This window comes from Pan paniscus, chromosome 10 (genome assembly GCF_029289425.2).
Source record: "Pan paniscus chromosome 10, NHGRI_mPanPan1-v2.0_pri, whole genome shotgun sequence".
Classification (NCBI taxonomy): Eukaryota; Metazoa; Chordata; class Mammalia; order Primates; family Hominidae; genus Pan; species Pan paniscus.
Window position 1 is genome coordinate 64,445,763 of NC_073259.2, and position 24,497 is coordinate 64,470,259.

The 24,497-nt window shown below is 41.6% G+C and overlaps 1 protein-coding gene across 11 annotated transcripts in view; it reads right to left on the reverse strand.

Moving 5' to 3' along the window:
• BICD1 (BICD cargo adaptor 1) overlaps positions 1–24,497 on the reverse strand; it is a 280,206-nt gene that overhangs the window by 77,869 nt on the left and 177,840 nt on the right. For all 11 annotated transcript variants that reach the window (XM_008966301.6, XM_008966297.6, XM_055095755.2 and 8 more), the window contains exon 3: positions 11,514–11,666. In XM_008966301.6, the coding sequence (XP_008964549.1) occupies positions 11,514–11,666 (153 nt within the window). The remainder of the gene's footprint in view (positions 1–11,513; positions 11,667–24,497) is intronic.

A 24,497-nucleotide genomic window follows, 5' to 3' on the forward strand; every position in this document is an offset into this window, starting at 1 on the left:
ACAACATGAGTCTAAAAAATAAATAATAAAAAGCACACAATATATCCTTAAAGTTATATAGGATAGTTTCTTTAGAAATTATATATCATATATAAAATATATAATTAGGTATTATAGTGATATAACATAAATGTTATATATAATTAGATCTAATAATATACATCTATATAACTCTCTATATAATTCAATTTTTAGCAGAGATGAAGAGTCTATTGTCTTAGGATTTCTTTTATAGGATCCAGTGGTCAAAAGGGGGCACTGTTTGCCCAATAAATAGGGAATATTTTTTGTAATAACTTATGAGAATATTTGCAATCTAAGAAAAGATTGTATCATCACCATTACTTTGTTTTATTTCCTTATTAATAATGAGGAAATTTTTATACCCAGAGATAAATTTGTTAACGATTATAATAACATAACCTCAGTAAAATGTTTGAGAGTAAGATGAAAATGCAAAGATCATTGTTATGTGCTTAAAGGATAGACAGAATCTGAAAGAACAGTTACATAAACTATCCAGTAACAAAAAATACCTACATTGCTTTTGTTTGTTTGTTTGTTTGTTGGTTTGTTTTGAGAGAGGGTCTCGCTCTATTGCCCAGACTGGGGTGCAATGGTATGATCATGGCTCACTGCAGCCTCAACCTCCCGGGCTCAAGTGATCTTCCCATTTCAGCTCCTCAAGTAGCTAGGATCACAGGCATGTGCCACCATACCTGGCTATTTTTTTATTTTTTATTTTTATTTCTTGTAGAGACAGTCTCACTGTATTGCCCAGGCTGCTCTTGAACTCCTGGGCTCAAGCAATCCTCTGGCCTTGGCCTCCCAAAGTGCTAGGATTATATGTGTGAGCCACTGCACCTGGCCATATATTGTTATTGAGGTAATATTCTTTTGAAATGCAATAAAAATAAACCTCCTCAAACGATCTCTTGGTCATGAAGGCCCACGGGTGACAGGGATGTCTCCTCTGAGCCGACATGCCTCCTTGGGATCCTTTCCATGGCACTTATCACATGCCACCTTTTAAGAAACATTTTATCTCCACAAGTACACTGTAATCTCCTTAGAGAAAGGAAGTACTTTTTTATCCACCTCATTGCTCCTCATAGTGCTTCAGTGTTCCTTCATGGTGTTTAAAACAGAATTCTGCTGTTCAATGTGCATTTTCTGAATAAAGAACTATGGAGAATGAAAAAATAAAGTAGAAAAAGTAAAATAAAGTCATCATGATATTAGATGCCAATACAAACTATGTGCTTAGTTTCATATTTATTTTAGCATATATATTAGTTTGAACTTGAATTTTAAAAAATATTTTAAAAACTGAAGAATAGGGAACATTGACCAGTATCATCATCATATATTTCTCTTTCTCCCCCAACTTCCCTTTATATAATCTCAATGCAATGGTTTGTCTCGCAAAGGTTAGGGTAGAGATTTAGTTGGGATGTAGCCTGGCTGATGTAACAGACACCTAAGCAACAGTGACTTAGTCAAGATGGAACTTTTTCTATTTTTTTTTTTTGAGACGGAGTCTCGCTCTGTCGCCCAGGCTGGAGTGCAGTGGCGTGATCTCGGCTCACTGCAAGCTCTGCCTCCTGGTTGATGCCATTCTCCTGCCTCAGCCTCCTGAGTAGCTGGGACTACAAGTGCCCGCCACCACGCCCGGCTAATTTTTTTGTATTTTTAGTAGAGACAGGGTTTCACCATGTTAGCTAGGATGATTTCAATCTCCTGACCTTGTGATCCACCCATCTCAGCCTCCCAAAGTGCTGGGATTACAGGCGTGAGCCACCACACCCAGCCAGAGGTTTTTCTCTTATGTAACAGTATGGAGGTAGACAGGAGGAGATTCCTCATGGAATCTCTGCTCCATGAGGTCATCCAGGAGCCAGGCTCTTCCTCTGTTGTTGTACAGCCTTCTAGTCTAGACCATACTATCTCAGGTGGCTTGCCATTTGATCATGTTCTAAGCGGTGGCACAAAATAAGGAGCACACTGTCTCCCTTTAAGGACATTAAAAGTTACCCACATCACTTGTTATATATCATTGGCTGGTACTAGTCTTATGCCATTTGGCTGCGAGGAGGAGTGAAGAATGTAGCCTTTACTCTGGGCAGCACTGGGCCCAGGAAAAAACTGAGAAATACACTGTCAGAAGGGAACAATGAAAGCTGATGGTAAACCAGCACTCACTGGTCACCGGAACACTGTGGTGCTCTAATAGGATGCAACTCATAAAGACATATGTATAGCAGATGTTTCTAACAATGCCAGTTGTATATGTGAATACGGATAGTGTTATTTCAGTGAAAGAATGTGCTCACCACACTATGGTGTGTGAAATGCATTATGAGGGCTGGGCACGGTGGCTCAGGCCTGTAATCTCAGCACCTGTAATCTCAGGCCTGTAATCTTGGTGAATTGCTTGAGCACAGGAGTTTGAGACCAGCCTTGGCAACATAATGAAACCCTCTCTCTACAAAAAATAAGAAAATTAGCCAGGTGTGGTGGCGTGCACCTATAGTCCCAGCTATTTGGGAGGATGAGGTGGGAGGATCACTCGGGCCCAGGGAGGTCAAGGCTGCAGTGAGCCCTGATGGTGTCACTGCACTCCAATCTGGGTGGCAGAGTGAGGCCCTGTCTTGAGGAAAAAAAAAAGAAATACATTATGTACAAAAGATGCCTCTAAGGCAAAAAAAAAAAAAAAAAAAAAAAAAAAATGGTCATTGGAATTTCAACATGTCCCTGATAGAATTACTCAAAAGAGTCAATATTGGAGACCATTATTTATAATATCCATTATTTAGAATGAAAACTAGAAAGTGCTAATTGTTCTACCATGAATATGCATTTGAATAAATATAACAAAAAATTAACAAATCTATCAATGGCATACTACCAATAACTGTCTTCTAATCAAGTAGGAGTTTCTGGGTTACATATCAACTACATTACTTAAGATTATGAGTACTTCATGGGAGAAAAATTGCACTTTGGGAAAAATGATAACTGGGCACTATAAATAGCATGTTACAAACATGATGGCATGGAAATGAAATATACTTTTCAAAACTCCAAGGAGTTATTACCTGGCCTGGGACACCTAATAACTTGACAGGCCCTGGCTATCTACTACCTGCTCAAAAGCATGTGTCCCTGTAGTTTGCATTCTGTACTCTAGTGGGCTCCCCAGGCTGGTGTGTGCTCCCGTGTCCCTTCCACCAATTCAGACATCAAATGCTTTAGAGCAGAGATCACAAGTGGTGCCCATAGACCATCGAGCCTATAGATGTGCTTTATTTGGCTTGTAACACATTATAAAACTTTTGGAATTGATTGCCAATATTTAGAAAACTGATGATTTCACAAACATTTGAAAACTTCTGATTTCTTTTTTAAAAAAATCAAAAGTTCGGGCTGGGCTCAGCGGCTCATGCCTGTAATCTCAGCACTTTGGGAGGCTGAGGTGGGCGGATCACGAGGTCAGGAGATCAAGACCATCCTAGCTAACACAGTGAAACCCCGTCTCTACTAAAAATACAAAAAATTAGTGGGGCGTGGTGGCAGGTGCATGTAGTCCCAGCTACTCAGAAGGCTGAGGCAGGAGAATGGCGTGAACCCAGGAAGCAGAGGTTGCAGTGAGCCGAGATCGCACCACTGCACTCCAGCCTGGGCAACAGAGCAAGAATCCGTCTCAAAATAAATAAATAAAAATAAATTAAAAAATAAAAAATTCAGGCAACACCGGGCCCACCTTCACAGAGCACAAAAATCACCTGTAAGTGAGCACTGGCTGTTCCTTTTCCATCTACTTTTTCTTTTGTTTGTTTGTTTGTGACAGGGTCTTGCTCTGTTGCCCAGGCTAGAGTACAGTGGCTTGATCACAGCTCACTATAGCCTTGATCTCCCAGTCTCAATCAATCCTCCCACCTCAGTCTCCTGGGTAGCTGGGATTGCAGGCGCATACCTCCATGCTTGGCTTTTTTTTTTTTTTTTTTTTTGTAGAGACAAGGTTTTGTACCATGTTGCCCAGGCTGGTCTCAGACTCCTGGACCGAAGCAATCCTTCCACCTCAGCCTCCCGAAGTGCTGGGATTACAGGCATGAGCCACTGCACTTGGCCTCTACTTTTTCTTTACATCTTGTACTTAATGCTATTTATAAGCTGCTTGTGGTCATTTGAGTTCACTGCTCCTGCCCTGTGACTGACTCTCTCCAACCTTTTCCACCGAGCAAACAACCTTTCCCACACTAAAGCATCCAGCCACCTTTCCTTTATACTTGCTGACTGACTGCATTTCAACTAGGTTGTTACTTCAAGCAAAAACATGCATTTGTCACTTTATCTCTGGTAGTGAAATGAAAGGTTCATTCTCTGATTATAGGAATCTCAATTTGTTAGCCATGAAGCAGGGGGAAACTGAGGATGAAGTGTGGAGGAAGAGAGGAATCCATAAACGCATGCTCAACATGATTTACTGCTTTGCAGGTGACTTGGGATGAAGGAGTATGGAAATCAGAAGGGCCTTTACCTCCTTATGAAAGGAGAAGCAAGGATTGCCCTCAGTGTGGTTATAAGAAAGGCAACTTGGAAATTGCTTCAGACAGCAGTGTGTTTCCTTGTGTCATGGTTTCTTTCAGGCCTGCTTAAATACTGTAAAGTTGGGCCGGGCGCAGTGACTTGCACCTGTAATCCCAGCACTTTGGGAGGCTGGGGTGGGCGGATCATGAGGTCAGGAGATCAAGACCATACTGGCTAACACAGTGAAACCCTGTCTCTACTAAAAATACAAAAAAAAAAATTTAGCTGGGCATGGTGGCGGGCGCCTGTAGTCCCAGCTACTCAGGAGGCTGAGGCAGGAGAATGGCGTGAACCCAGGAGGCAGAGCTTGCAGTGAGCCAGGATTGCACCACTGCGCTCCAGCCTGGGCAAAAGAGCTGGACTCCGTCTCCAAAAAAAAAAAAAATACTGTAAAGTCATCTTCCTCTCAACCCTTTCCTTTTCTTTCCCTGGACAACATAGGACACCTCTTGCCAACCTTTCCTAGTATTTCAACCAACCCTCTGACTGCCCCAGATTATGTGATAAGCTTATATTTGCAGACATTACTTTAGTTTGCATTGTAGCCCTGTTTTGCTGCAATCTTTGTTAAACTGATGGCCTAGACCAGAGGTTGTCCAATAATAGTATGTCCTGGCTGGGCACGGTGGCTCATGCCTGTAATCCCAGCACTTTGGGAGGCTGAGGCAGGAGGATCATGAGGTCAGGAGATCGAGATCATCCTGGCTAACACGGTGAAACACCGTCTCTACTAAAAAATACAAGAAAATTAGCCAGGCATGGTGGCGGGTGCCTGTAGTCCCAGCTACTTGGGAGGCTGAGGAAGGAGAATGGCGTGAACCCGGGAGGCAGAGCTTGCAGTGAGCTGAGATCGCACCATTGCACTCCAGCCTGGGCGACAGAGCGAGCCTCTGTCTCAAAAAAAAAAAAAAAATTGTATGTCCTCCGGAGCAAATCCAGCCCACCACCTAATTTTCGTGTAGACAGTTCTATTGGAACACACTCCCATGTATTTGTTTACATGTTGTCTATGGCTGCTTCTACCAGAGCAGAGCTGGGTAGTTGCAAGAGAGATCATGTGACCTACGAAACCTAAAATACTTACTATCTGGCCCTTCACAGAAAAAGTTTGCTAACTCTGGGCTTGACTTGAAGACATGAATTTAGTTTGCACTGCAGAGTTTAAAATTCAGTAGTATTTATTCAATTGATGGCCTAGACTTCCTGTAAGACCCGATCTCTTGCTATGTCACCCAGGCAGGAGTCCAGTGGCACAATCATGGCTCATTGGAGCCTCAACCTCCTGGACTCAAGTCATCCTCTCGCCTCATTTTTAAATTTTTTTTTTTTGTAGAGACGAGGTCTCACTATGTTGCCCAAGCTGGTTTCAAACTCAAGTGATCCTCGTGACTTGGCCTCCTAAAGTGTTGGGATTACAGGTGTGAGCCACCGTGCCTGGCCCTGATCTCTTTCTGTCTGGGCAGCTTCACTCACACCACTCACTCAAATGTGGTACAAGCTCCTACTATTCACCCAGCTGTTTCATGTTTCTCCGCCTGGGAAAAGGCTGTCATCTGGAAAACTCTTATTCCTCTTTTAAGACCTAAGTTAAGAATCTCATCCTAACTGAAGTCTTTGGTGCCCACTGAGGCAAACTCATCACTCCTTTCTGTGCCGTTGTTGTAAGGCTGCACCATGTGATTAGAGCCCCAGCAAAGCAGAGGAAGCAAGAAATGGAACAAGAAGGTGCTTAAAAACTGGTGTTTGATATTTTAAAGACAACATCAAAGCAGTCACCATAGGAAAAATAAGTGCTTTATTAGGATTCCTTATGGCAACTTCATAGTTTAATAACTTTATTTTTAACTACATGACGGTCAAGGTTAGATATCATAATCCTTTCAGAGCTTAGGAACTCTAAAGATCTTAATCTATCCCTGTGTTGCCAAACCTAACATGTGGCTTTAATATTCATTTACACAAATTGCTAGGAGTCCCTATTGGGACTACAAGCTCTTTGAGCCAGTGACTGTATCTTTTGTCTCTAAAAAGTACATGATCTCATAGAGAGATACCCCTGAAATACCAGTTAAATGAAATAAAACAACTGAATACATTTCCTAGGTCTTTTATGATATTACCTTATGATATTCTTTTTTTTTTTTTTTTTTTTGAGATGGAGTTTCACTCTTGTTGCCCAGGCTGGAGTGCAATGGCATGATCTCGGCTCACTGCAATCTCTGCCTCCCAGGTTCAAGCGATTCTCCTGCCTCAGCCTCCCTAGTAGCTGGGATTACAGGCATGTGCCACCACGCCCTGCTAATTTTGTATTTTTAGTAGAGACAGGGTTTCTCTATGTTGGTCAGGCTGGTCTCGAACTCCAGACCTCAGGTGATCTGCCCGCCTCGGCCTCCCCAAGTGCTGGGATTACAGGCATGAGCCACCATGCCCAGCCTCTTTTTTTTTTTTTTTTTTTTTTGAGGTGGATCAGAGTCTCACTGTGTCACCCAGGCTGCAGTGCAGTGGCGTGATCTCGGCTCACTGCAACCTCCGCCTCCTGGGTTCAAGCAATTCTCCTGCCTCAGCCTCCTGAGTAGATAGGACTACAGGCACCTGCCACCACGCCCGGCTAATTTCTTTTTTATATTTTTAATAGAGACAGGGTTTCACTATGTTGGCCAGACTGATCTCGAACTCCTGACCTCGCGATCCGCCCACTTCGGCCTCCCAAAGTGCTGGGATTCCAGGCATCAGCCATTGCACCCAGGGTGATATTCTTATATATTATTACCTGACATTGGAGGAAATGTTTCATAATAGAAGTGTGATTGAATTGTTGCTTTTTTTTTCCCTTTTTTTTTTTTTTTTTGAGATAGGGTCTCACTCTATCGCTCAGGCTGGAGTACAGAGGTGTGATCACAGCTCACTGCAGCCTCAGCCTCCCAGGCTCAAGTAATCCTTCCATCTCAGCCTCCCAAGTAGCTGGAACCACAGGTGTGCATCATCACACTTGGTTATTTTTTGTTGTTGTTGGTAGAGATGAGGTCTCCCTATGTTGCCCAGGCTGGTCTCAAACTTTTGGACTCAAGTGATCCTCCTCAGCCTCCCAAAGTGCTGAGATTACAGGCATGAGCCACCGTGCCTGGCCAGTTTTTTTATTCTTTCAACAAGTATTTATTTAATATCTACTGCGGATCAGGCTCTATCGTAGGTGCTATATGTTAATGGAAGGAAATGGAATGTAAACAAATGAATAAATAGACTCTTTATAGAAAGTAAGAAGTGTTTTTTAAACAATAATTACACTGTACTTAGAAAATAATAAATAACTAAAAGAAAAATAATACTTCAGAAGGGAAAATTCTTTGAACTAAGCATTTTAAAATGGTAGTAGCTTTGCTGTTTAGAGAAACATCAAACCAGGCTGAAGGACTATACAACGTATCGGGAACTTCGGTACAAAGTAACACAGTCTAATTTTGTGACCGAATGCTACTCATTGTCATCTCTTTAAAAAACTCTGTGGCATTTGTACATACAATATTGTACTTAACACTTCATTAATTAGGGCCGGGCATGGTGGCTCATGCCTGTAATCCCAGCACTTTGGGAGGCAGAGGTGGGCGATCACTTGAGTCCAGCCTGGGCAGCATAGGGAGGGCAACATGGCAAAACCCTGTCTCAACTAAAAATACAAAAATTAGCTGGACATGGTGGCACACGCCTGTAATCCCAGCTACTCAGGAGGCCGAGTCACAAGACCAGGAGGCGGAGGTTGCAGTGAGCCGAGATTAAGCCACTGCATTCCAGCCTGGGTGACAGAGCAAGACCCTGTCTCAAAAAAACCCCCAAAAACCAAAAAACTTTATTGATTAGAGAGAGTTTATGATAGATGCTAGCATCTATAAAGAAAGATCAGTTACTACTGGAAACAAACACAGCATTTTCTTAGCTGGGAGAGACTTGTGGCATTTCAGTTCCCCCAATTTCAGGGAATAAACCAGAATGGTGCTCTGTGCAGAAAATGATTTTGAATGAATTAATTAGATACTTAATTGGGAAAATTAGCATATGGCATGTTGGAAATAAAAAATGTGTAAGTCCCCCCTCCTTTTTAAAAAACTTCTGAGTTAACCATTGGATTCCATGTTTCAATTACTGGGAGAAGGGCATGGGGAAACTCACAACAGGAATGACAGTACAAATTCTCCCAGAACCGGCATCTGGGTTAATGAATACTCAAGGGATACCTTGGCAGTCTTTCAAGAATGTCTAATACTGGCCTTCATTAACCTCCTGAGTCCATCAGTCTCCACATGCGGTCAGGGAAGGCTCTCCAGGGAGGCTGCTGATCGTGCTCTCACCATGCTCTAGAGAGCAGTGAGGAGTGTAGGAATAGGGAAGGAAGGGCCACTTTAAATAGTTGCACTTCAGGTAAATTTGTTTCAAATCCTCTATGTGTTTCATCAATAATCAAAAAAAGGACCACAAAAAAATACCCTTCTTAGGTCAGGCGCGGTGGCTCACACCTATAATCTCAGCACTTTGGGAGGCTGAGGCGGGCAGATCATGAGGTCAGGAGATCGAGACCATCCTGGCTAACATGTTGAAACCCCATCTCTACTAAAAATATAAAAAATTAGCCAGGCGTGGTGATACATGCATGTAGTCCCAGCTACTCGGGAGGCTGAGGCAGGAGAATCGCTTGAACCCAGGAGGCAGAGGTTGCAGTGAGCCAAGATCGCGCCACTGCACTCCAGCCTGGTGACAGAGCGAGACTCCGTCTCAAAAAAAAACAAAAAACAAAAACAAAAAAACCCTTCTTATTTTAAAAAGTATTCAAGAAGCATCTTTACAAATGTCTTTTTCTAAGTCTACATTTTTCCACTGTGAGCTCACTTATCCCAGCCAAATCAAGACCTGGGGAGCCTCTGGAATGGCCAGCCCTCAGCACACATATGGGGATTCAGTGCTTACGGAAGGAATGAGGCAGAAACACATGGGGATACTCCAGTGGCCCTTTTTTGATGGACTGAAACTGTCCCCTTACATGACTTCCCCCCAGCACTCCAAATCTGGGGGAAGTGGCAATGATCAGAAATCAAATTTCGGCCAGACGCTGTGGCTCGTGCTTGTAATCCCAGCACTTTGGGAGGCTGCGGTGGACGGATCACTTGAGCTCAGGAGTTCAAGACCAGCTTGGCCAACATGGTACAACCCTATCTTTACTGAAAATACAAAAATTAGCTGGGTGTGGTGGCTCATGCCTGTAATCCCAGCTACTCGGGAGGCTGAGGCAGGAGAATTGCTTGAACCAGGAGGTGGAGGTTGCAGTGAGCTGAGATCATGCCACTGCACTCCAGCCTGGGCAACACAGCAAGACTCTGTTGCAAAAAAAAAAAAAAAAGAAATCAAATTTTAATTGTGCCACTACATGGATTTTTCTCTTCTGGATTTTTTTTCTTTTCCCTCTTAACCCTTATATCTATCAAAACATTATATCTATCAATCAATCAATCAATCAATCAACCAGTGTCTCATGTAGATACCAACTCAGGAAGGGAGTGAGGTAAAAGCATACATCTGGGCTGGCTTCTAAGTTTACAGAGGACAAGAATCATGCCCTATGGATTCTTGTGTCTGTCCAGCCTAGCACAGAGCCTGGCACATAGGCTGGATCTGAACTGAGAGGTGGCAACAGCGTTTAGACCAGAATAGAGGTGTCGCTGAGGAAGCACCTTGGAAAGAACTCGAACATCCAATTCACCTTTGCTTAATTAACTACTTGATTCAACTGTATTCATAAATAAATTCTTCTAAAATTACAGATTCAATAATTATTAATAGTTCTGAAAATCCACAATGCAAACCAATCAGGAAAATTAAGCTATCAAACCCCCATTACAGCAAAAAAATCATTTAAATGTACGAATGTAATCTTTGTAGTCAGGTTACAGCTGAAAAAGAAAACAGGCATTTTCTTTTTCTTTTTTTTTTTTTTTTTTTTTTCGAGACGGAATCTCACTCTGTCACCCAGGCTGGACTGCAGTGGTGTAATCTCGGCTCACTGCAACCTCCGCATCCTGGATTCAAGCAATTCTCCTGCCTTAGCCTCCTGAGTAGCTGAGATTACAGGTACCCACCAACATGCCTGGCTAATTTTTGTATTTTTAGTAGAGACGGGGTTTCATCATGTTGGCCAGACTGGTCTCAAACTCCTGACCTCAGGTGATCCACCCGCCTCGGCCTCCCAAAGTGCTGGGATTACGGGCATGAACCACCACGCCCGGCCTCTTTTTCTTATAATTTTGCTCTTCTTGATTTATACTTCATAATCCATTCCCCTCTATGATTTGAAAGCATTTTACAGAAAAAATTTTAAGGGAGTGAGAGACCAGTGATTGTAGGGAGACCCTAAGCTCATAGACAAGCTTACAGACCCAGGCTTTTTTTTTTTTTTTTTTTTTTTAAGACGGAGTCTCTCTCTGTCACCAAGGCTGGAGTGCAGTGGCACAATCTGGGCTCACTGCTACCTTGACCTCTTGGGTTCAAGTGATTCTCCTGCCTCAGCCTCCCAAGTAGCTGGGATTACAGGTACACACCACCATGCCCGGCTAAGACTCAGGCTTTTAATGTGAAGTTGTCAGCTTAAATTTGTTACGATACATTTGACTTATGAAATAAATGAACACAGAGCTAAAATAAAAACTAAAATTCTTTTTCTTATTCAATAAAACTCTAGTGTACACTATACTACTTACAGGTGTATTTTTTTCCTTCTATATTTTAGCTGAAATAGGAGGGTTGGGACATTGCAGTACATAAATGTTAATGAGAGAAGATAAAAGAGTAACAATAAATTCTGACAAGTTTGGAGATTTAACCCTAGTGGTCAGAAGATGTAGATCCATCTTCAGTATAACAAAAAATTTCTTAAACCTTACCTGGTTCTGCTTCAACGTGGACACTAGTTTCTGCAATGTGATATTTTCTTCTTCCAATTCAGTATAGTCCTGAAGGAGCCGTGCCTCCCGGAACTTATATTCTCGGATTTCATCCTTCATCCGTATTCTCTGTAGCTCCACCATCTCATTGTTCTGAAACAACAGAGTAAACAGTCAATGTATAACTCTCTTATTGTAGATTTTACAAGGTGTAAAGTCCTGGTAGTTAAAAAAAATAATAAAAATACCTCATGGGGTGTAAATTGTTACTTCCTTTTTTCGAATGGCAATTTAGTGGTATCTGTCAAAAACTTAAAAGCACATATATATTACCCAGCAATTCAACATCTAAAAATCATTCTTAAGTATGTTTTCATAGAAGTAAATAAAAACAGAAATAAATCCATGTATACTTACACAAAAAATTGGAAACAGTCTAAACGTTTGCTATTTGGGGAACACATTATCATGCATCCATTCAATGGAACATTATAAAATTATTTTAAGAAATGAGAAAGGCCGGGCGCTGTGGCTCACGCCTGTAATCCCAGCACTTTGGGAGGTCAAGGCAGGTGGATCACCTGAGGTCAGGAGTTTGAGACCAACCTGGCCAACATGGTGAAACCCCATCTCTACTAAAAATACAAAAAAAAAAAAAAAAAAAAAAAAATTAGCCAGGCATGGTGGTGGGCGCCTGTAATCCTAGCTACTCGGGAGGCTGAGGCAGGAGAGTCACTTGAACCTGGGATGCGGAGGTTGCAGTGAGCCGAGATCAGGCCACTTCACTCCAGCCTGGGCGACAGAGCAAGACTCCATCTCAAAAACAGAAAAAAAGAATGAGGAGAAACTTTATTGTACTAAAATGGAAATGTAGTCACAATATATTATTAAATGTAAAAAGCAAGTCATAGATTAGTATGCATATTAGGATCCCAGGTATGTTAGAAATACAGGGAACACACACATACACAGATACATGCACACTTCCATGTCAGAAAAAATATTTGTAAGAATATCCAGAAAACTGTCAATAGTGGTGACTTATAAAGGATTAGACTGGACAAGCCACAGGGATAAGGAGAGGAGCCTATTAGTTTGATTTTATGTCCTTCTGGATCATTTCAATTTTTTTTTTAACAACAAGCTTGTATTACCAGGTCTTATGTGTAAAGTTACAGGATATAAATCAATCAATTAAGTAAAATATTTAACTTTTTCCATAAACTTATATGGCAAGTATAAGCTATGTTTTAGTTCAAAATGTATAATGACCACATAACAGATATAAACATTTATACATGTAACATATTCATAGTCATGGAAAGATGGGATATAAAAGTTTTCTTTTAATTAAGGATTAATTAGGTTTGTTTCCTATTCAAACAAAGAGAAATATGGGAAAAAGTATCATAGAAACCAAAAACCACATTTTCTTATGTAATACCTAGATATCCATATGGGAAAAAAATAAGTCATGATGCATTTGGCCTTCACACCATAATTTGCGGAGCCTTGATATAGTGGTAGGTAGGACTGACAATGAATAGAAACTGCTATTGCAACACAGATGAATCTCACTAATATATTGACTGAAATAAGCCAGATGCAAAAGACTACATACAATATGATTCTGCATGTAAAGTTCAAAAACATGCTATGTAGGTTCAATTGTCTCCCAAAAAAGACATGTTGAAGTCCTAACTCCCAGGGTCTTTACAAAGGTAAAAATTAAAATGAGATCATTAGAGGAGGCCCAATCTGACAGAGCTGCTGTCTTTATAAAAAGGGGAAATTCAGCCACACAGAAACTGACACATACTTCTGCGTGTGGGGTGGGAAGACTATGTGAAGAAACACAGGGAAAAGATGGCCACGTGACCATGGAGGCGAAGACTGAAGTGACCCATCTACACGCCAAGGAACATCAAGGATTGCCAGCAAACACCAGAAGCCAGGAAGGGGCAAGGAAAGGTCTTTCCCTAGAGCTGCCAGAGGGAGCATGGCCCTGCCGACACCATGATTTCTGACTTCTGGCCTCCAGAACTGTGAGACGATAAACTTCTGTTGTTTTAAAGCCACCCAGACTTTGTTACGGCAGCCCTAAGAAAAGAATATGTGTGCAAAACTAATCTATAGTGACAGAAGTAAATGCACTGTTATCTTTGCAGGAGGGTAGGGTGATATCTGCAAGCACTAGAAACATTTTAAAGGTCTCTATCCTAACAGACAGCCAGCTCTAGAAGTATACCTGACTTTCCTACATATGCTTTCAAATGTCTCTCATCTTGCTTCATAGTCTACAGATTTTTTTTTTTTTAAAGACATGGTCTCACTCTGTCACCCATGCTACAGTGCAGTGGCATGATCACGGCTCACTGCAGTCTTGACCTCCCAGGCTCAAGTGATTCTCCCACCTCAGCCTCCTAAGTAGCTGGGACTACAGGTGTACACCAGCACAACTGGCTCATTTTTGTATTTTTTGTAGAGATGGTATTTCACTATGTTGCCCAGGCTGGTCTCAAACTCGTGAAGGCAATCCTTCTGCCTCATCCCCCAAAGTGCTGGGATTACAGGTGTGAGCCACTGTGCCCAGACTTCTACAAATTTAATATTTTTTTTTTTGGTAGAAGCAGGGTCTTGCTCTGTTGCCCAGGTGCCTTAATCACAGCTTATTGTAGCCTTGACCTCCCAGGCTTAAGTGATCCTCCCACCTCAGCCTCCTGAGTAGCTGGGCCTACAGATGCACACCATCACGCCCAGCTAATTTTTAAATTTTTTGTAGAGGTGGGGTCTTGCCATGTTGCCTAAGCTGGTCTCGAATGCATGGGCTCAAGCAATCCTCCTGCTTTGGCCTCCCAAAGTGCTGGGATTATAAGCGTGAGCCACTACACCTGGCCCATATTCTACAGATGTTAACTATAAATAACTCCCTTTGCCTCTGGTTTTCAGAGGCATGTTCAGTTGTCTATTTGAACAGGGTGATGTTTTTTCTTCTGACTTGACTCCTGAGTACAGCTCTTCCTAGTTCTGTTTATGCATATGTGAAAACAATAAATTATAAACACATAATCTTTCATGTAAAAAATGAAAAATTCAGCTCCAAAATCACTGATGCAGTTCCAGCTAATAAAATAGGCAGACACTGTAATCTCTAAGTAGTGGCGTTAGCTCAGAGTTTTGGGGAGGATAAGGGGTTGTTGACTGTGGTGTAAAGACAGATGTTAAAAAAATTATTCTGACACTTGTGAAAATGGTAAGGAAGACTTCATTCAAAACCATTGCAATTGGAGGGGGGAAAAGAAGGGGCTCAACTCTGAAACAGCAAGAGCAAGTGAAGATTTATAGCCAAGAACAGCATGAGGATGTCAAAGGATGGGAAATTGCTAAAAGAACATATCAAGGGCAGGAGAATTCTTGCTAAGCTGGCCTAACAGGACTCTTGCTAAAGGCAGTCCAAGGACTTAGACATCAAAAAGGTGGAGGATGAAGAACTTGATCAGATATCAAGGGTAATTAGATATCTAGGGTTGGGAGATGACTTAGCAGAATTCCTTGCTAAGGCTGGGCTGGGCAAGCCAAAGCTGGGGGTGGAGCAAGCTTGAAGCCTGGTCCAAAAGAGACATTAGCAGAGCATGACTGAAGCTTGGTTAAGGAGAGAGTCTTTGACACCTCACAGTCATGAACAGCAGTCTGATAGGAATGAAAGCTAAGAAAGTTTGCAAGACACTTTACCTGGTGATAATATGAATATAGATCCTAACTTGGGCAGGGCCAAAGCTTTTTTGGCATCAGAAGATTTTTATCCATTCTGTATCTTATCATCATAAAAGCTCACTGGCTAGCTTGTAAGGAGTTCCCCAGAGACGTGCAGATTTCATCAATTTAATGTAATATCCTATGGAATGTAATCATCAATCGTGAAGCTGAAGCTATACAAACTAATTGGTTGTTTTGGAAACCTGCTTTCAACCTACTATATGTAACCTCATTTATATATAAGGGGTTGGAGCTCCTTGTTATTCAGAATGCTTCTAGGCTGTCTGGCGTTTTTCACTTTAGCTCTCATTATAATAAACTGGTAACTCCAACAGAGTCATTTCATCAACACTTTAGTAATTCACCTATGCCTACTCCACCAGTTGACTTTAGCCTAATCCTCCCTTTACAGCTTCCCTCTGTTTTTATCAGTGCTGACCTCTTAAAGCAATTCTGTAGGTCACAAGTGTCAACATAGAAGTCTTCTGAAAATAGGGTTTGCCAACTTAAAAGAACCTTACCAATGGCTTCTATGAATTTCCTAAAAACAAAAAAATGGGCTTCTGTTTCTTGCCTCTCTACAGGAGATTATTTTAAGCAAATATGCCTGAATTTATGAAATAGTAAATATTGGTATATAATACTGTTGAAAGGTGGTTTTCCCAGCTCTAGAAAGCTACGCCCAATCATCCTCTATAAACAATAGACTCTGGGGCTGGGTGCGGTGGCTTACGCCTGTAATCCCAGCACTTTGGGAGGCCAAGGTGGGCGGATCACAAGTTCGAGAGATCAAACCATCCTGGCCAACATGGTGAAACCCTGTCTCTACTAAGAATACAAAAATTAGCTGGGCGTGGTGGCACGCACCTGTAGTCCCAGCTACTTGGGAGGCTGAAGCAGGAGAATCACTTGAACCTGGGAAGCAGAAGTTGCAGTGAGCTGAGATCGCACCACTGCACTTCAGCCTGGCAACAGAGCAAGACTGTCTTAAACAAACAAACACACAAACAACAGACTCTGATATCACAATAGATATATGGAATAGCAAAAAAGAATTTTCTTATTTCTGCCAAGATAACTGAAAAAAGTTAGCAATGACCCCAAAAAATCATAAAATACAATTTACATACAATACCTACTTTCACACTCTGTGGGTATGGTGCAGTGGGGAAGTGGAGGTCCCTCTGCAAGTTTCAGAAGCTTTCAAAGAAGTCACATGATCTGGCCCTACCTCTGTCTCCAACCACTCTGCCCCTCAATCTTTGGCTCTGGCCGCAGGAGCTTTCCTTCTGCTCCTCTATCCCATTGGACATGCCAGCTTGCTTCTGCCTTGAGGCTTCTATACTCCTCTTTCCAGAACTCCCTGACTTTAGATCAAGGGCTCCTAATCTCATAATGTGCTTGACCCTCTTTGACAATGTGCTGAAGCCTATGTACCGCTTCTCAGAATAATATTTTAAAAAGTGTAAAAGACAAAATTACAGAAAACACCGAACATGTTAAAATTACTATAATTTTATTTTTTTTTGAAAGAGTCTTGCTCTGTCACCCAGGCTGGAGTACAGTGGCATGATCTTGGCTCACTGCAACCTCCGCCTCCCAGGTTCAAGTGATTCTTGTGCCTCAGTCTCCCAAGTAGCTGGGATTACAGGTGCCTGCTACCACACCTGGCTAATTTTTGTATTTTTACTAGAGACAGGATTTCATTGTGTTGGCCAGGCTGGTCTTGAACTTCTGACCTCAAGTGATCCACCTGCGTTGGCCTCCCAAAGTGCTGGGATTACAAGTGTGAGTCACCAAGCCCAGCCAACTTATTATAATAATTTTTAAAATTATGACATAGGCTGGGCACAGTGGTTCATGCCTGTAACCCCCACACTTTGGGAGGCTGAGATGGGAGGATCACTTGAGTTCAGGAGTTTGAGACCAGCCTGGGCAACATGGTGAGCCCCATCCAGAAGATTATTTTGTACAAAAAAAGAACATGCCAAAATTAGCCAGGTATGGTGGTGCACACTTGTAGTCCCAGCTAGTCAGGGGGCTGAAGTGGGAGGATTGCTTGAGCCCCAAAGGTCAAGCCTGCAGTGAGCCATGATCATGCCACTACACTCCAGCCTGGGCTACAGAGTGAGACCCTGTCTCAGAAAAAAAAAAAAAAATTAGGACTTGGTAGGTGACAGATAAGTATATTAATGGCCCCCAATTAATCACACTTCCCTGAAGTCACAACCCATGGAATTCCCTCTCAAACTGACTGAGCTGGCCTTTGGATTTGTTATGACCCACAGAAGACAGTGGAAGTGCTGGGGAGTTCTGAGCCTGAGCCTCACGGGGCTTTGTGGCTCATGCTCTTGCTGTCTTGTAACACTGTAACTATGTGAAGAGCCCCAGGGTAGCCTGTTGGAGCCATGTGGCTCCTGTTGTGAAACAGGTATACAAGTGGTTAATCCCCCAAAAAATATATATTACATCGATGACAGCTTCCTGTGTTGTGTTATTTGAGAAGGAGGCACAAAGGGAGAACAATGCACTTTGAAATAAAATACACCTAAATCTTCAAAATAACTTGACTTGTTATTCTTCTCTAATATATTGTCAAGTTACTTGGTTTCTGCCTTCTGTTCCTTGGGCAATACTTGCAGCATAGTGTGGAATAACTGTAGAATGAAAAATAGTAGTGTTCCCCTAATTTGGCTATAAAGTCAAATTACAGTATTTCATTACATTCTTTTTTTGTAGAAACATATTATCTTAATTTTTTTCTTTCTTGAAAAATCTATCAACTGAGTGAATGATATATATATTTACTTATTTTTCCTTATTTAATATGTATAAAAAAGATATCAGGAAGCCCAACGAACTGGATGACAGTCATTTATATAAAATTGTAAAGAAAAATGTTAAGATACAAGAGATTCTGAAATGGGAATATATACATTGTAAAAAATATAACGGCTAATAATCTGGCTTATATACTCTGGGAATTAACCATAAAATCTTATGCAGTGAAACAGTAAATGTCAAGAAAATTTAAGACCACAGCAAAGCTAATGAGGATCACTAACAACTCGTAAAATAACTAATGAAAACTCCTGATGCTAATTAAGGAAAAGGAAGAGCTTGGGCTGCAAGACTGGTTAAGGTGAAAGACTCACTGAGATAAACAGACACAAGGCCCAGAGGAGGAAAACTGGTCTTATTTATTTTGCTAAAAATCCTTGCTTTTTGAATTGCCAGCGATTATATTCTAGGGGCACGTTCTTTAATTTCACAATAAATTTAAAAGATTGCAACTGTTGTGTTTTGCACCACTCATCATACATTTATCTCCTACAATTTTTTTTTCTTCCTGGGATAAGATGGTGCTGAGCTCTGCTAAAAATTCCCATCAAGAATAACCAGAGTAAGAAAAATAATGCATGAGAGAAAGGGAAGAAAATGGCACAACAGGGGAATGCTTTAGCTTTTCACCTCCAGGGAGCTGAGTCTCAGCTCCTCAGGGGAGAGGGGATTAGCCTGAGATGGCAGGGATAGAGTCACCTCATTATTTGCATTGCACCTGAGCATAGCAGCATTCTTACAGTTTAGTTTAATTAACATTAAAAAGATTTCTTTATGTAGGAATCATAAATTCCCTTCACTATTGGCAAGAAGAAAAAATACAGATGAACGCTTGTCACCACACAGAGTCAATATATTAAAAATAATACTGCCTTCCAGTTTTAATGCTCTTAGTCTTTTATAAATTAATTATACCCATTGTCACATTAGATATTAATAACAGCTTGGTTAGGTGGGTAACAAACCCCTGTTTACTATCTGCAAAACAGGAATCCTAATACTTAAGATTACATGATAATTATGAGGATTTAATGATATAACATGGTAAAATGAGCAAGGATGCTAGACATACAGATAATTTATGGTAACACAAGCAGAAGTTCACACGCAAAAGCCTAAGCAATTGATTACCCCTGGGTGAGCCAGGGAACGCTTTATAAAGGAAGTTATCATTGGGTAGAACCTTGAAGGAAAAGTAAAGGTTAACTAAATGGAGATAGAGGAGGGCAGATTTTCCAGCCAGAGATAAACCTTCAAACAGAAGTAGCCTTATATTTGTGTTGAAGGCAATGCTAAAATTCTCCAGTCAGACTGAGCATTTCCTTAGAGCCCCAGTAAGCCTGGAGCAGTGATCAAAAGAAAAGAGAAGACAGAAACTGAGAAAAATCTGGAAAACAGCTAGTTATTTTCCACATATGCCTAAGTTCAGTGCTATTTTGTAGAATAAAATGTTAAATTAGTCTAGTGTTTCGAACCTCTGAAGTAGTGGGAGGAACCAAAATATAGTCAGTGCTTGGAATCTTTAAAGTTCTTAACTAGGCTGTGGTTTAGGGAACGGTGCAGTTTAGTGTGGTTGGAGCAAAGTAACTTGAGAAAGATTCCGCAGGAAATTCTACTTTTAAAGTAGAAATTCCTTTGTTTAACAAAGCAATCTGGGGAACCATCAAAGACTTTTAAGCAAAACAGCCACACGATCAGACCTACGTTTTGCCAAGTGACTCTGTTGAGAGTTGTGAGGGTGGACTTTAGCAAGAAAGGTCAAAGAGAACAAATTAAGCAGCTGCTCCAATGCCCAACATGAGAGAAGACATGAAGAATACGGAGGGGACAGATCGGGGAACATCTCAGTTAGAATGAACAGGATTTGGTCGCTGACTGATGTGATAATACAAGAAAACAAAGAGTAAGGAACAATGGCCTAATAACAATAAAAGTACCTAGAGTTGTTATAGAAAAAGAAATTTTATAATAAAGTGAATGTGAGAGTCAACGATGTATCCTATAAATAATTATAAGTAGTGTTACTTTTGATAGTCAAACCAGGAATTCTGGATCCTAGAGGGGAGTAAGGGAGAACAACTGATCTGGTCCAGGTGGAGAAAGCTGGAGAGAGGGGTGTGGGAACAGGCCTTCTCTCCCAGGGAGTGCCACTGGCAGGGAGTTCTGGCAGTCCGAGACCCTAATATTCATTGTCATTCATTTGGCCAAAAATGAACTCTTCTTTTGTTGCAGACAGGAGGGACAACAGTTCTCCTTGCCCCCCACCCCACAGGGATTTCTGTGTTGGGGCCAAGAAGGCCTGATCTTCAGTAGTTAAGGAAAGTTTCGGGGTAGAGGGAGGGCAGGGAAGGAAAGGGGAGACCCACTTTAGCCCAAGTGAGCCCAGTGACATTATTGGCTGCACGGCCGCTATTCTCCATACCTTGGGACAAGCACATGCTTTATTTGAAAATTCCAGGGGCACAGGCTCTGAGTTTCTCTTTTGTAGAAAACAAGAAGGCTGGGACCCCTGGATGTCAGATCCATGGGACAGGCCCAGACTTCTTAATCCTCAACCTTCTCAACACAGGTGATCTGCTCCTGTACCCACATGAGCCACTCACACCCATATCATTTGTCATGTTATCACCAATAACTGCACCTCTGATTCTTCCAAATCAGGCTCTGCACTTCTTCCAATCAAACCACTCACTCTTCCACCTCATCAACATTTCCTATCCTTTGATCCCCAATTTGCTCATTATCTACAACGCTGGTTCTTCACTTCTTTGATTTCACCATCATCGCATACTTACTGACTTGCAAACACATTTAATTCTGTCTCATCTCTCTCTTTTGGTCATAAAACCTAACTCTCTGCCTTCTCTATGCATGCTCATAGCTGAGGAGAACTGGAGAAATGACAGATCTGTGCTGACTGGGGACTAGTTTCAGCTGTAACTCGTGGAGAGGCAGTGGAGTGGAGTGGAGTGGAGTGGAGTGGAGTGGAGTGGAGTGGTCAAATGCCCAGACTCTGAGCAAGACGTCCCCGGGTTCAGATCCTGACTTCGGTATTAACTAAATTTGGTCAAAATCACTGATAAGAGTGATGGACTTAAAAAAAACAAAAAGTCCTGAATCTCTCAAATTCTAATAGGCTGTAAATACTGTCCAGCGGTCATACTACATGTTCACAGTATAGCAAGTTATTTACTTCTCTCTCTTCCTACAGTCAGTCCATCTTCCCTCCCTGAAAACCTTGCCTCATATTTCCTTAAGGGGGAAAAAAACCCCAAGGAGATATGGCTTCTATCCCCACCTTCATTTTCATTAGTTGCTTCCATTCTACTGCAGACAGTTTAAAGACAGTAAGTCCCATCTTAAAACAAACAAACCTTAACCTTTATATTCATATTTCCACTTCTACGGTCATGAACATCTATTCTTAAATCACATTCCTCCTCAATCCTCCCAAAGAACACTGAACCTGGTCTCGTCAAAGTCATCAACAACTTGCACGTTGTCATTGGATCGGTGGCCACCTCTGTATCTTCCTCTTTCTGGGCTTCTTCAACAGCATGTGTTGCTTTTGGAAACACTTTCTCGTGTGGCTTCCCAGACATCTGAACTCTTACCTGCCTGGCTGCTTCTTTGCAGTCCCCTCGTCTCTGCTCAACCTCTAAAGGTTGAGCCATCCAGGTCTGTACCATGCCCCTCCTTTTGCTGTTTCCTCACTTCCCAAAGGCAACCTCATCCAGGCCTCCAGCTTTAGATACCTCCTTGCGTGCTGATGATTCTCAAATCCACGTCAGGGTTAACAAAACCCTATGCGACTTGCCCTGACCTCCTTGAAAGAGCTCAGGAGGTATCCTCCCACTCATCCCTCATCCACTTTGCTCCCCTCCCTGGCCTTCTGTTGGTTCTTGAAAGACTTCAAGGTGCAGCCTGGGCAACGTGGCAAAACCCTGACTCTACAAAAAATACAAAAATTAGCTGGGTGTGGTGGCATGTGCCTATAGTTCCAGCTACTTGGGAGGCTGAAGTGGGAGGATCACTTGAGTCCAGGAGGTGGAGGCTATAGTGGGCCGAGACCATGTCACTGCACTCCAGCCTGGGCAACAGAGTGAGACCCTGTGTCACAAAAAAAAAAAAAAAAAGAAGACCTGAAGCTGGGTCTTGCTTTAGAGTTTTTGCAGCAGCTGTCTCCTCTGCCTGGATTTCTTTCTCCTTGTTCACACTCTTTTCACTAGGATCCTCAACCTACTGTCATCTCCAAAAGCAGCTTTCTAAGACCATTCCTTCTACAGCAGCCACTTGATCACACTCACATAATCTGATTTTAGTGATCTGAAAAGTGTTTATCAAGATTTGATTTCTTTGTGTGTTTATTGGCTATCTTTCCCCCACTAGATCTAAGAGCCATGAGAGCATGTTGGCAGTAACGGTTTACCACTATATCCCCAGGATCCAGAAGAGCGCCCCATGCATGCTCCTTGTATTCCACAGCTCAGTCTCATCACTTCCAGCCTGGATTGGATTGGTGGTGACCTGAAGAAATCTGGGAAGCGTTGTTGGGATGAGCTTAGCTGAGCAGCCAAAAGAAGGAGGGTACAGATATATTTCATATATTTGAGTTCATAGATTGAAAAAAAAAAAGGATAACTACAAAGCAGGCCCCATATAAAATTCTCCAGTGTTTAAAAACCCTTATTGGTGACATCCATTCCACGTGTATTTATACTTTATTCTATCTCTTTAAAAAATATGCACTAAGGAAAGTATCTGACAAACTTATCCACCGTAAGGTATATATATGCCTGATACAACTTAACTCTCTTAGGGTTGGTTACAATTAATGAGGGCTGGAGAAACACATCTCTGTGGTGCCAGCCAATAACAAGCTGATGGACGCAGAAGGATTGTCTTCTGAAATTGCAATGAGGCAAGCCCAGTTCTCTGTTGGGCAGTAATGTATGCATCACAAACCTTTAGGAGAGCTACTGGCGAAGAATGCAAGGTATTCAGAGCACCATGTAATCAGCATCTTCCCAGGGCAATCCAGACTTAACAACTGGGCAATAACCAGGAAAAAGTAAATGTAGCAAGTTTGAATTGTGGCTTAAAACAAACATGTTCGGGAAGAAAAAAAGAAATATAAAAAGATCTGTCATAGCTGGGAAAGAGTAATAAGGTAATAAAGGGGGAGATAATTATGACTCCAGAACACCATTTCCCATAGGGTGTTCTGCAGAGGCTAGTTCTACGGAGTGTTTCTACGAGTCACTAAAAAAAAGTTTGGGAAATATTAGGTTAAACAAAGTTACATACTTGTTTTTTCTTCTGGATTTCTCAGAACCTTTAATATGTTAGTGTGCACTGAGACTTTGTAAGACCAAGATATGGTATGCACCATTCGCTAAATTGATTTGACCACAAGACCTTTGTCCTTTTAAAAAGGCATTTTGAACAATCCAAAGGTAGCCCAACCTAGACCCTTCCAACTGTAGAGAACTGAATGGAACATCAGATTTAAATAATGGCATAAAATAAAAAGCATAGGGCTGGACGGCTGTAAAAAGGGGTGAGACAAAGATGATCAAGTCCTGATTAGCAATGAGTGAGTAAACAAGTGAAGGACTTCAGGACGTGCCACCCCAAAATATGCCACTTTGGCATACTGATTATTTAGAACTGAAAGCAATGGAGAAATAACAGATGCAGGAAAGCCTTTTGACCTCCCCCTTTCTACTTAAAAACACACCATTAAAATTTCCAGGAGAAAGGTGCCCTCCCTGTACCAGGAAGAAAAGAACATCTTTATCACCTGAGACTTGGAATTGACTCTGAAATAGATCTGTACAAACTTACTAAAATATCCCTTATCTTCCATTAGTTTCCCCCTCTATATTTTTAGTGACTTCCTCACAATTTACTGCCTATAATCCAAACTGCGTTGTCTTATCACTTCTTCACAAATTTATCATTTCTTCATCTAAAAGATATATAAGTTTACTACTTCTGGTCACTTCTTTGGGTCTTCATTGTCTTGTGAGGACTTTCATGTACAAGGAAAATTATAATAAAATTTGTATGCTTCTCTTCTGTTAACCTGTATTATATAAGTTTAATTCTTAGGCCTAGCCAGAGATTGTAAGAAGGTAGAGGAGAAATTTTTCCTCCTCTATACAAGAGTAGTAAAACTACAGTGAAACCCATACTGCATAATTTTCACTTTATTTTTATTTATTTATTTATTTATTTATTTAGAGATGCAGTTTCACTCTTGTTGCCCAGGCTGGCGTGCAATGGCATGATCTTGGCTCACTGCAACCTCCGCCTCCCAGGTTCAAGTGATTCTCCTGCTTCAGCCTCCCAAGTAGCTGGGATTACAGGCATGTGCCACCATGC